The sequence below is a fragment of the Carassius carassius genome, chromosome 15, assembly GCF_963082965.1.
Source record: "Carassius carassius chromosome 15, fCarCar2.1, whole genome shotgun sequence".
In the NCBI taxonomy this organism is placed as follows: Eukaryota; Metazoa; Chordata; class Actinopteri; order Cypriniformes; family Cyprinidae; genus Carassius; species Carassius carassius.
The window spans coordinates 23,977,248-23,991,517 of NC_081769.1; the positions used below are offsets into that span (position 1 = coordinate 23,977,248).

At 37.2% G+C, this 14,270-nt stretch overlaps 1 protein-coding gene across 1 annotated transcript in view; it reads right to left on the reverse strand.

The window, feature by feature from the left end:
• Positions 1-3,593: 3,593 nt before the first annotated feature.
• LOC132158640 (NADP-dependent malic enzyme-like) overlaps positions 3,594-14,270 on the reverse strand; it is a 119,257-nt gene continuing 108,580 nt past the window's right edge. Inside the window, exons 7-14 of the mRNA XM_059568135.1 lie at positions 11,294-11,403; positions 9,614-9,711; positions 9,183-9,296; positions 6,925-7,030; positions 6,694-6,836; positions 6,439-6,612; positions 3,992-4,090; positions 3,594-3,878 (exon numbers count right to left, since the gene is read on the reverse strand). Coding sequence (XP_059424118.1) covers positions 3,711-3,878; positions 3,992-4,090; positions 6,439-6,612; positions 6,694-6,836; positions 6,925-7,030; positions 9,183-9,296; positions 9,614-9,711; positions 11,294-11,403 — 1,012 coding nt within the window. The 3' untranslated portion in view covers positions 3,594-3,710. The remainder of the gene's footprint in view (positions 3,879-3,991; positions 4,091-6,438; positions 6,613-6,693; positions 6,837-6,924; positions 7,031-9,182; positions 9,297-9,613; positions 9,712-11,293; positions 11,404-14,270) is intronic.

Here is a 14,270-nt window from a genome sequence, read left to right on the forward strand (position 1 = left end):
GTCGTGGCCATTACAATTGGGGTGTGCATTATTTTTCTAATAAGTATCAAGTTACAATACAACTCAATACAAATCAGTAAAGTGTAAAAATCAATTCATCCTCAAGAATGGCACAAAGAGGAACATTACAGCACAAAATATTTTCAAAAGAAAGCAGATCAATACATTTATAATTTCTAGATTGCACCAGGTTGAAAAACAAAGCAATAAATTTTCTCTCTCCTGCTCAAATAGATGGCCATTTTTGCTTGTCCCACCACAAAATTAAGCAACTGACAAACATATTTTCTCTTAGAAACATTTGTAACCTAAAATGAAAACCTCTTGCGAGAAAATTTCATTGCAATTTTTAAAAACATCCTTTAAGACAAAAAACAGTAGCTCAAGTCTGACAACTTAAGAAAGCATGAAAAATAGTCTCTCTGTCATCACAAAAAGGACATTTATCAGTACTTCCAGGATTTAAAACAGAAATAAATGCATTAACTGCAATAACACCATGAACAATTCTCCATTGTAAATCTCCTGTTTTTTTAATCAACATTGGTTTGTAAAAATTTCTCCACTCTGGTTTTTTGTCTTCAATCAAATAAAATAGATTTTAAAAAATCATGCCAAGGTGTATCTGTTCTGTTGTTCAACATTTTCTTATTAAAAGCAATTATGCAGGATTTATATAAAATAATCAAACACTTAAAGCAGCTTTTTCAAGGAAAAACCCAGCGTACCCATCCAACTTGGGAGCAAAAATAAATCCTGGAAAACTCTCTTCCAAAACTGGGTTGCACAGTCCATTATTATATTCCGATAATTAAAGTCTCTCATGGTCATTTAAAGCAGATTCCCATCTCCGAAGAAGTTGTGCCATAATGCAAGTTATCCGAAGGTGACAAGAAAATGCTTCTTTGTTTTTAAAATCACATCCAGCTACTTCCACCAAGCCACCAAGAGTCAACATTCTATTATCAATAGGTGCTTTGTTTAGTCCGGGATGAAAAATATTTGTTCATTAAATCCAATCGTTTACCATGGATTAAAGGTTCCTCTAATAGCCACTACAGTAGTAGCCTCCATTCCACCTTCCTGCAAGGACACTACTGATACATCTGCATCTAAAGCCGCATGCTGAGCCTCAAACACCCTACCATTACTTTCCACAACAGTCAAATTTTCAAAACATTCAAAATGGGAGCATTGGAGGGTCCTGCCTCTACCCTTTGCTCCTCATTATCATTACTTAGATTAATCTCCCTCATATTTTGATCATCAGTTGATGGACGATCTTCTTTACTCCTTTCAGGGCAAGCCCGAATTAGATGGCCCCTCCCCCCACAATTAAAGCACTTCATCTTATCGGTTGTGTCCGAGCGGCAACCTCCCGCTATCTCTCATGAAACCAACAAGGAAGTGACTAAAACTGTAATTCACCGACTGGCCGCTTGAGGCTGGCTGCAAAAGGGAGTCAATCCCATAGACTCCCCGTGTCAAAATGCCCAACTTTACAGCAGGAAAAAACATGTTTACAGCCTGAATGATTTTGCCCTTCATGACAACTGTGAGGGGATTAATTTTTTTTATAACTCATCTATTTAAATTATATTAAGACTTAAAGTTCTGCATAATTAAGGACGTGGCCACTTGAGTGACAGGTGGTTTGCTGCTGTTGACAGTGCCGTCGAGCGAATGGACGTGGCTTCAGCAACCAGCTCCCTTTTTGCCCATTTTCAGTTGTCCGGGAGAGTCGCGCGGTGATGCACTGCCAAGATGGCGATGGCCGCTCTGCACACTTTAAGCTTCAGAAACACACTTCAGGAGTCTACGGGTGACGTCACTGACACTGCGTCCATGTTTTTATACAGTCTATGGTTGTGACACATAGTCAAAGTTGCCAACCTTAATGTTAAGAGTCGAGTCAAGTTCTTCGCTGTCTTTCAAGGTCATATAGAAAAATCTTCTAAAAGAGACCACACGTTTTAACAGTTGTGAAGTGGTACCAAAAATAATCTTCTTAATGTGTGAACCAGTTTTCCATAGCAGGACAAAATCTTAACCAGTATATCATTAGACAATGCAACCTTTTTTGAAGGCACTGAAAGTGGAAGAACAGGTGCGAAGAGGTTGCTTACAACAGTACACTTCTCCACTAACTCATTTGCCTTTTCCACCGAACTCAAAAAAAACAACAACAGCACTATTCGTTTTGGATGCTGACAAAATACTATCATGCCCAACAACCTCTCCCATAGCCAAACAGCAATCTTCAACACTCACCACAGAGTCACTTTAACACCACGACGTTGCGTGAGATTATTTAAAAAAACAGCTGCAGCTCCGCCATAGCCGCACAAGATGAATAAAAACCGTGTGGCCCAAATCAAAAAACAAACAACAAAACCAAGAGAAAAAGAGAAAGGCAATAAAACAGAAAAATAAAGAAAAAAACTCCATGCTAGTGAGAAATGTCATGTGTGGTCTTTAAGTTGCTACACTATATAAATCGCCAGGGCAGCGCTGACACATTTTTGTGCAAACAGTTAACTATGCGAAGTGATATATGGAACTGTAATGCAGTCAGGAGAGCTGCCTGGAACTATGTTTGCAGTCCGTTTCCCAGAAAATAATTGCACACCTTTCGTCAGCCAATCAGATTCAAGCATTCAACAGCCCTGAAGTATAATGATGTGCAATCTGACGTTATCAAACATAGCCATAATATACATATATTATGTCTACTTATCGAGTAGGCTATATAACCAATTATACTATGGGGCCGTTGAATGCTTGAATCTGATTGGCTGACAAACGTTCTGAGGTGTGCAATTATTTTCTGGGAAACGCACGGTGAACGTAGTTCCAGGCAGCTCTCTTGACCGCATTACTTCTTCTTTCTCTCTCTCTCTCTCTGTGTCTCTGTCGATCTCCCTCTCTTTCTAATAACTTCATTAGTAACTGCATTAGAATCCTATCAATGGCTCAAGCCTCCATTACCAGATTTAAAATTACGTTTTAGTACTAGCAAAAGAGGCAATGGATGAGATGCGGAAGAAATAATCCTACTCACAATAGCGATTTAGGTACAAAAACTGGACGAATCCCTTTAAATACATCATCTGATTGATGTCTTGAGGTGTGGTAACCGTAGTATAAGCAGAGTAATTGACTCCGGGCTGTTGAATTATTAGAAAAACCCACTGCTCCGGGAGTGTGTTCACAGTGTGTGTGTGTTCACTGCTGTGTGTGTGCACTTTGGATGGGTTAAATGCAGAGCACAAATTCTGAGTATGGGTCACCATACTTGGCTGTACGTCACTTCACCTTCACTTTCACTTTCAAATAATGCACACCGATTCGCATCGTGACCGCATCACCACCGCGGGTGTGCATTATTTTTCTAATAATTCAACGTCGCATTGTCAATGATCCCTTACACATTGTATATTGTATATATATATGTAGTTACAATAAATTAAATATTATACAATAAATTAAAATATTATTATTATAATTAAAAAGATTATTTTACATCACGAATGGACGATGGAAATTGTAAAGAATTCCATACAATTTATTGAACAACACACCATCACAAAATTACAATAAATTACATTTTATTGAGGATATTGTAAAGTTTACAGTAGTGTTCAATATTATAATCATGTTATGAAATCACATTTAAAAGAGAATTGTCATATAAATCTAATTTTGGAAGCTCACAGTTTACATGTTTGGACAGTCATGGCGTTCTCAGGCCAGCTGTACGAATCCACTGCAAACTCTTCATAGTCTGTGCTGTAGATGAGCGAATGAACAAAAGCCTCTTTATCGTGCGGCTCCGGATGCAGCGTTGCTATTTTGCTTTTGTAGGCGTACTCCACAATCTGTCATGATGTTCATAAAATAATTATATAAAAAAAAAACAAGCACAAAGAATCTAAATAGTGACATGCATGAATCACGGCTGTAGCTTGAGATGTTATTGAGTTGAGCTCACCTTCACAGCCAGCTTAATGGACACTTCCCGGATGCTGTTGAGAGGAGGATACAGACGCCCCTCTGCAAGATTCTTCTCGGTCACCAGTTCTGCTATGGTCTGGAAACACAGGTCAAACTGATGATTATTATGGACTTAACATATACACAATGCCTCTATTTACACCATTTGTGCGCATGCACAAGAGTTTGAACGTAATTATTCTTCTCTTGTTTGTTTTTTGTGATAGAGCTGTATGTAATATTCATAATTTTTTTCCACGTGGATAACAAAGGCAATAACAGTTTTTTTCTTGCCCATGATTAGCCAGATTCAATCCAAAAAATAAAATAAAATAAAAAAACAAGATAGAGACCAAATTAATAACTTTAACAAGATTTACTTAATTCATCACTTCTTTCATAATTTATTCACCTTTGTGTCATTACAAACCTGTATGACTTACTTTCTTTTGTGGAAGACACAAGATAGTATTTTGAAGAATGTTAGTAGTTAAAAAGTTTTTGGTTTTGCATTGAATTCCTTGGTATGGACAAAAATAAATAAAATGAAAGTCAATGAGAACTTAAATGGCTTTGGTTATCAATATTCTTCATATTATCTTATTTTGTGCTGGGCATAAAAAAGTCATACATGTTTAAAAAAACATGAGCGTGAGTAAATGAAAGAATTTCTGGGTGGCTATTTACCTTTAACTAAAACTCAGCGGAAATAAAACAGAGATGAAAAATGACAATTTGAAATTTTGCCTTGGCAATAACCTACAATTAACTAATAAAATGACAAAAGAGCAAAATCACTAACACTTAAACTAAAAAACAACAACAACAACACTTTTTTTTATACAAAATTTGAACAACAGGTCAACTGGTCAATTAACTGCCAAAATGGCTTTCAGCTTTAATTAAACTAAAACCAAAGCACAGTTGCGGTTTTTCATTGTGCCACCCTCAAGATCATTTATTTTTGTAAATAAGAAAAGAGTCCAAACCTTCTGCAAATAACATCAAGGCATAATAATTCACAATTCGCTTTTGTCATTTTCCAATTTAGACCTAATTAAGATAGACAACAAAATTTTCCAGCCACCATCAGCTGTAGTCATTCATTATTCTTGTTGCTCGTATCTTCTTGGTTTATTTACATCAATTGTTCATCTCTCCCTCTATTTCTCTCAGCTGTTTGTTTCATGTGCCATTTAAGGTCACCTGAGACTCGATAGTCCAGAACCATAACTTTTTGAAATACACGAAAAAGGTAGAAGAACCAGTGGGAATAAAGAAATAAGAAATTCCCTCCTGATGCCCAATGCTGTTTGAAGTTCAGACATCCACACTGCAGCTTCAGTGGAGCAGGGAAAGAGATCCAGCTCATGCTCAGAGTACATAAAACCACTCCGAGCGGCTCTAAAGAGATAAATCTCCTTTAGTTGCACATGCTGATATGATATGTGGACCTGTATGGCCTTGGCTAACCTTTTAGACTGCAATGGGCTGTTACCAGCAGAACAGGATAGTGGTTCATTGAGATTCAAACCAGCTCTCTTGTTTACCCCATCTGATGCTACCATCCACAGTACCTGACCACAACACTGTCTGGCTGAGATCAGGTGAAACATGGAGGACAGCTTGACAGATAAGTTCAGCAAAATACAAGATGACATTGCACAAAGTGATAAGATGTTTGCATATTGTAATGGGATTTTATAGTTTATATTGAGCATGTAAAGTAGTATAAGAGCTGGACAAATTTGCGATTTTCTCATTATACATCACACACACCTTCAGAGAACTAAGCACTGATGACATTTTTTTTTCTCCCTTAAAATGTCTCTTGGAAGCAATTAGTATCAGGGTATAATTTGGAAAAATTATGGCAATGGGCATTTGGGGTTGGAAAAGTTAACCACTTTTTTTGATTCAGTAAGTGGAAGCACAAATGAAAAATAACATATTTCAGCTAGTAAGTACACAGTAATTGTTTCTCATAGGAAAATAAGATATTTTCAACATTTACAGGGACTAGTCTGTGATTTTTGAGCAGTCTGAATACAAAATGTCTGTATTTTATTTCCACCACCCATGTAAAAATCCCAGTCAAATAACCTAACTTTTTTGACAGACACCAAAGTTCTCTGGTAATTTGACTGCTGTCTAAATCTGAATGAGTTTACAAGAGGGGATAAATTCAAAAGTCATTTTGACAATCCTATTTAACTATTGTCTAGGACTGTACAGTAGCTGTGGTCCAGACAACGGGACTGAACATGACTGACCACCTGAGAAGTGCATTTCCAGGTTTGAAGGAACACAAACTCACACCTATACCTTGAATTTACCTTCAACCGTAAGCATGAGTTTTATCACTGAGGTGTTCCCATGGGAAACAATTACCGTCCAAATAGGGCTTTAGAGACAGACTGTAAAAACCAAGTGAGATTTGATCACCTCAGCCGTAACGAGGAAAATATTCTCAGGGATGTGTCTTATTGCACAAGCGGTTACCCCCAGCCCCACTCCAGGAAACACATAAGCATTGTTGCCCTGTCCAGGGTAGAACTTTTGCCCATCGGGAAGGGTTACTGGATCAAAGGGACTGCCGCTTGCAAATATCCCCCGTCCCTGCAATATAAAGCACAAAGCAAAAATGAAACGATTCACTCTCTCACATGAATGCACACATGCTACTCCTTCTAAAAGCACCTCAGTGAGTGTGTAGCACTGCTCAGCGGTACACTCTGCCTTGCTAGTGGGGTTGCTTAGAGCGAAGATAATAGGTCTCTTATTGAGAGATGCCATCTCCTTGATTATCTCCTCTGTGAAAGCACCAGCGATAGCTGCCACCCCTGAAGAGAAGAAGAGAGGGATTTGAGTAAAATAGTCCTCACAAGGACCGCTGGAGCAACAGGAGTGTATATTTATTTATAAATATACCAATTATAGCAGTGGGTTTCAGCTCCTTCACAACATCTTCAAGCTTCTTCATATGAGCATGCTCATGTGCAAACCTCTGTTTCTCATGTGTGAGGTGATCCCGTCCCTGAATGGGAGACAGAGAGATAACAGCAGAAAGAGGAAAAAATAGATGATGAAAGCATATCAGAAACATTCCCCAGCACATCTCACCGCACTTCATAATGAACACAGGTTCTCTCCGCAGGGAACAAAGAGCGTAAGACGTCACTCTTAGAAATGTGTAAATGTCACTGCGTTGGATAGAGCATTAAAAATTTATACTTTATCTACAGTATATATATCCGACATTTATTTTCACTAAATACAGCACAAGTACTAGTTAGTTAGATAAGGCGACACTCAAAATTTCTGGTTGTCAAACACGTTCATAGCTGATGTGATGAACTACACCTTCAAGAGATGAGCTGACTTCATACAGCCACTAATAAAGTAACTACCTGAAGACCAGTCGGTTAAAAATAATCATAGAAAGGGCACACAAAAAAGTGAAGTTAGCATTGATAAAAGGTCTAGCACATAAAGTAATCAACTTCACACTTTCAGGGGTGGGTTAAATGTCCAAGCCACTTTTCTTAAAAAAATAAAAAAAATTTTAATAATAATATTAAAGGGTTAGTTCACCCAAAAATGAAAATTAGCCTATGTTTTACTCACCCTCAAAGCAGCCTAGGTATATTTGACTTTCTTCTTTCAGATGACTCCAATTTGAGTGTTCGTTTTCTCTTTCAAGTGTCAGAATGGGAGAAGGTGGGTGTTTTTGTTAAACAGTCCAAATGCAGTCAAATAAAGCACATCCATATTAAAACATGCCTCACAAGGCTCCGGGGGGTAAATAAAGGCCTTCTGTACTGAATCAATAAAAAATCCATAATTTAAAATTTTGAAATACATTTTTCTTACTTCTGCTAACTGTCGTAGGTGGAAGCCGTTCCGGGGGATCATGTAGGATGTATGCGTTTGCACACATGGGAGAGAGCAAAAAATCAAAACAAAAAACGCTGGTCATGAATTAGATTAGAAGCACAAAAACGAGGATTTGTAAGAAGAATGTAGGAATATTTAATATATAACCCAAGAGGAGACTGGTTTTTCTTTGCTAAAGTAAGGAAACTTTGCTTCCTTTGTTCCTGTAATCAAACTTGCGAGAGAATGGCTTGCTAGTATGACAGTCAGCAGAAGTGAGAAGAAAAGTATTTATAACATTTTGAATATGGATATTTTTTTTAACAATTGGATTTGCTACAGGAGGCCTTTATTCATCCCCTTGAGTCGTGTGAATATATATATATATATATATATATATATTTTTTTTTCTGTATAACTCCGATTGGTTTCGCCTGAAAGAAGAAAGTCATATACACCTAGGATGCTTTGAGGTTTAATAAATTACGGGCTAATTTTCTAAACCTTTAAAAGCAATTAGAAAAAAAAATGTGTGCACAAACTGCACATGTGTGTGCACATTTACAAAAAATTGTACACTTAAATGCATATATTTAAAAGCTCTGTTCAAGGGACGTGCCCCGAATACTTAAGGTTATTTCACGCTTTACAGCATCTAAGAAAAACGTTGAGGACATAGCTTCAGGCTGCAGTAGAGCAGAGTGGGACTGGACATTTGAAAACCGTTGAGATCACAGAGCTTCTCCATCACCATCTTGCCCTAAAGCAAGACTCTTACTCCAAGGAGTTCCAGGGAAGTGGACAGCAACTGGTGTAACATATCGCCTAGACGAAAGTATAACTATCAAAACCTCTCTGATCTCTGTCTCTTTGTATGTAAAATGGCAAAATGACCTGTAAAAGGACAGTTCATCCAAAAATGGAAATTCTGTCATTAATTACTCACCCTCATGTTGTTGCAAACCGTAAGGGCAAACCGAGAGCTTTCTGACCCTATAGATAACTGACATGTTCAAATCCTAGAACATTGTTAAATGCAGGAGCCAGCACAGACTGACAAAGAATAGAAGATGCTGAATAATGTTATTATTAATGTTGGGTGAGTAAATAATGAACTTGCCCCTTAAACAAAAACAAAAAAACATCTATTGAACAACGTTGAATCAGTTTTAATGAAGACCTATACAGTAATGTTCATGGACAATCAATTAACATGACTGAACAAGAAGTTTATATACTCCAATACAAACCACATGGTGTGTTTGAATGTCAACAATAAATGTAAAAAACATAGCCTTTAATGATGACCTCACCTTAACGATAAGTCCTTTAGAGTCCACCATCCAGATTTTCTTTATACACTGCTCACGAGGAAGCCCCTCTTTCTCCATCGCCATAATGATGAGCTCAGATATGCCCATTGCGGCCTGGAAACATTAAAATGCTGTTACAGATTTCACGTACACTTGAACACATCTAAAGAGATGTGAACTCTGTGAACTTCCCAATATTGCAATAAAAAATCGCACAGCTTGACCCAAATAATGAATCTTTAATGAATTCATTCCATACATCTTAAAAACACAAGAATTATTAAATACATTTGACAGACATGAAGAAATCGTGGTATGTTTGCGCCCATGTACTGTTGTTGATCACTCAATATGGATTAACAACCATCAAAATACTGAAAAAAAGACGTTTTAAACTTTTATTTGTGGATCTGTGCAGCCAACACACTTACTTCCCCTGCACCCTGAAATACAATGGTATGGTTGCTCATTTTGCTCTTGGTAATGCGGAGAGCAGCCAGCAGTCCCGCCACAGCCATAGCAGCAGTACCTATGGGACAGAAAACACAAACATCTTTCACTCAATTGTTAATCTTATCTCCGAGGTAAACAGAAAAACAGTTCAAAAAAGCATGAGCTGAAGCTTGAGACTCAACTCCAGAAGCTCATTAATTGTAGACATAAAGATGAAGTCAATACAGTGGTGGACTTCTGGAGGATTTGTCAAAGGAGTGAGATAAGCAGCTGTTTGTATATTCTGCCAAATAAGAAATGTGCTCTAAATGCTAGAGATCTGATTTGGGGGCAAGTCTGTTAAATATACAACAGTGTGGCTGTCTTCAGAGAATTCTAGCTTGCTTTCAATTAACGGTTAATAAAATCATCATACATATGCATGAAAACAGACTGAGAATTGTAAACTTTATTTCTGAATGGCCCATATATATATATATATATATATATATATATATATATATACTTTATATGTCACAGAACAGAATGAGACCACAAGGTGAGTGAATGGTAAGTGAAGAGGTATTTATTGATTATACTCAGGAGAATCAGCAGGTGAACAGCACATTAGCTGGTGAGATGAATCAACTTAGTTAACAGGAGTTCGCTCTTCCTTTGCAGGTTGGTGAGGAGTGAATGTGGCTTTATACTGGTCGTGATTGCTTGGTGACATGTACAGGCAATTAGTATTCAGGTGATTGTGATTGTGCAGGCTGAGAACTGGGACCTGACAAGACTGGTGTTTCCCTGACAATATACTGTATTTATGGTGTTTCTTTTTTAAAGACCAGTGGCCTAGACCAGTGGTTCTCAACCAAAGCTCAACTTTCAAGTGGGTCACAGGGTGAATTAAATGTATTTAAATTAAAAAATCATTATTAATATATATTATCAATATTATCAATATATAAATTAAATAAAACATAAAATCACAATGTAAACTGAAAGCATATTTCCAAATCATAAATTGAAAACATATAATTCTGGATTATAGAATATACCTTCTGGAATTATAATATGAATGAAAGTAAATTAAAATATTCAATTTATCAGGGTAATTAATTCATTAAAAATACCAGAAATAATTTCTGGTATTTCGTTAAAAAGGTTGAGAACCACTGACATAAAACATCAAAAATGTTCAAACTATATGTTAAATATGAAACAAGCACTGAAATGAGCACAAGAAACTCCAATATCAACAGCATCAATATAGAATAAATTGAAAACGCCCCCTCAGCTCCACTTAGTCCACAACAGTGGACACATATAACAGTTCACTGTGTGAATGGTGAGATCAACTCAGTGTGCTCCACCCAAACATTTGATTGAAACTCAATTTCAAACAGTGCGATTGTGTTCAAATTGTTGTTTGGAATGTGTCTGCAATGATTGAGTAAAAAAGGATAAAGACTGAGAGGGGAGAATGGTAGAAAATAAAGTAGAAGAAAAAATGGACTCAAGATAACCGCCCAGTCTTGCTATTGAACCGTAAATACAATATGGATTTTAGCAGTAGAAAGGAAAATCAGAGAAAGAGAGAGAGAGAGAGAGATGGTCTGAATGACTAAATTACAATAAGTGGTTTCTGTGACTAAAGTCTATTTTTGAGCCCATACCTTGGATGTCATCATTGAACGTGAGGTACTTGTTGCGGTATTTGCTCAACAGAGGGAAGGCATTGATGTTAGCAAAATCCTCAAACTGGATAAGGCAGTTCACCCCATACCTGTGCACAACAGAAAAATCTATGTATATTTCTTCAGAATGCAGAAACACAACAAAATAATACATCATCTCATAGCCATTTGTTTCTCAAATGCAAAGAATCCTAACTAAATTGTCCAAATCCTTACAGGCTAACCAAATATCTTAAACCATCATGTAACATTTCATTTTAGTGGCTAGTTAAATGCACTCCACTTCAGCCTGCAGAGGGGGCCATCCAACTGCTCCTCAAGCCTATCACAGATGGGGTGGATGTGGGTGTTCAATCCTAGGTTTTCTCAGCGTGGGCCTGAGACTGTTATCATTGCTTTGTAGTCATTTCCACAGCCAAAAACAACTCTCAATAGTCAGAAAAGCAAATAACAACCCTTGGATGATCAGTTAGTAAATGATGTGGAGTACAGAGAAAAACCTTCCCAAATGACTATTCAAAATCAATTGCAATGATCTGCGAGCCCACAATCATGTCTCTCTTGGGGACATAACTTCATGAGAAAAACTATGGACTTTGAAAATGGAGTACAGCAGAAATTCAGTGGTTTCTCATGTTATTTATCCAGACAGCAGAACAATTGGAAGAACAGTACACAGCAACCAACTCATTCCCCGGTGGGATATTGTAGAGGGCAGATACAGGCCCATCATATTTCCCAAACACCTAGACATTGGAAACAGGATGAATAAACACTGCAGTGTGGCTCCATAGAGAGCTGACCTGTCACTCAACCCAGTGCAACAGAAATAAAGATCTGCATTGCTGCCTAGAGCTGTCTTGTATACAGATCACTCAAACACAGGGAAACACAGGGGAAAATCTCTCACTGTATTCACAATGACAGTTGTCTCCCGAAACATCCATACATTTCTTTATTTCCATTAACAAAATCATAAGGAGTAAAACACAAAAAAATATCAACAACACCATAAATGTACTGATACATGATGTGTGGGAAGTTGTTATTGAGTAATAATCTTCCCCTGTAATAGTCTGTTAAACCCATTAAGACAAGCGAGTTGAATTTGATAACTGATTCAGTATGATTTGTGAATTAATCTTTTCGGGATGAATTTCTGATACAATAATGTAACTCACTGCTTTACTATGATGCATCATTGTAGAAATTAGTCGTGACTGTTTGTGCAGAGAAATTTCATTTTTGGTAAACCAATCCTTTAAGTAATATAAAATGGTGTTCAGACATGCTACGAAAACAGAAAAACGCAATAAAGTTTTCATTGTCTCCAGAGGCTTTCCAGCACCAAAGTACTCTGGTAAACAAGGTTAACTGAGTTCAGAATCTCATCCAAAGTTTTAAGAAACCCTGTCCTGAGACCCGGCCTCAGATTGGTTCTTCTAATCATACTGAAGTCTAAACTCTGGCATATCTGCTTGAGGAGGAGGGAGGAAAGCAGTCAAGAGAGACTGACAGAGTAATTGCTTGTGGATTTGGAGGAGAACTTTGGCAGACATAAATAGGAACGTAGAGAAAATGAGTCATAATACAAGCATGTTCTCTGATCTCTTGAAGTGCATCATCTGAAGAGGAAGATGAAAAATGAAATCATAACCTACTGATCTAGCTCAAGAACAAGAAAAATGTCTGTCAACTAAATACTGTTTAACATTTGAGGTAATACAGAGTGAACTATGGCTCTCGGGTTCATTTTGAGTAAAATGTGCCTGAGAGACAGACAGAAAAAGACAGAAACAACCAACCAACAAAACAAAACACCCATTCGGTGGATTGTGGTCTCATTCTCACCAAAGCTTGTTGTCTTTTTCTGGCGCCTTGTTCAATGAGATCCACAAGGCACCTCTGTGTCTGTTGTAAAACTCAAACAAAGAGCTGGCAGGAGATCAGCTGCACTGGACCTCTCAACCAAAATTCAGGCCAGACAATGACAGACACACCCAGGCACACTGAGCTGCAGGGACTCTCTCTCTCCTCATTTGCCTTTACCTCCAGACAGGTCAGAAAGTGTTGAGAGTGTTGAGTGGAGCTTTTCAGGCCAATATTAAATCAACTCAGTGCTCTAGGACAGCTGTGCTATGCTTTTACTAACAGAAAAAGAGTGCAAAAATCCCATTTTACACACAGGCTACTTGCTTGAGTTCTCTAGGTCAACAGATCAGCATCTGAGAATGAGGATTTTTTTTTAGGATGGAATAAAAACTTTTTGAAAAACTTTGCTCCAAGACCCTATGGCTACTGTACTCCCTTTGACCCTTTTGGAATTCTGTTCTGTGGAAAAAGGCACAAGTAAGTGGTGAACACACACCTGTGAGCCTGTTGCCAGCAGAGTTGAGTCAAATAGGAAAAATCCAAGAAAATTAAGCCTTTTTTATGCTGCTCATTAAAACACACATTGTTTTCATGACAATAAAACAACCCTTAACTGACAAAACTGTTATGTGAAAATATCCTATTCCATGACTAATACAAAAATTGTACATTAAAATATATATTAAAATTATTATAATTTTTGCATTACGTTCTTATTAAAAACATAATAAAAATAACAAAAAAAGGTTAAAAATAAATAGTGAAAGTAAAAATACATAATAAAAAAGTAAAAAATAATGTATAGAGGTAATTGCTGTAATTCAATACAATATATATTTCAATATATTTACCTATACATAATCAATTGTGAATCAAGGAAACAAACAAATAAAAAGTATTTCTGCAGTTCATTATTAGTCTAGACATTTGGGTCCCTATAAATGTAGGCAAAACTGATCCTTCCAAACCCAAACAAACACATGCACACACACTCACACTCACACACAAACTGTAACATTCAGAATGACCTATCAAACAAACAGAGCAGCCTCAGAGTAGTGAATACACACACAGCATGGCAAAC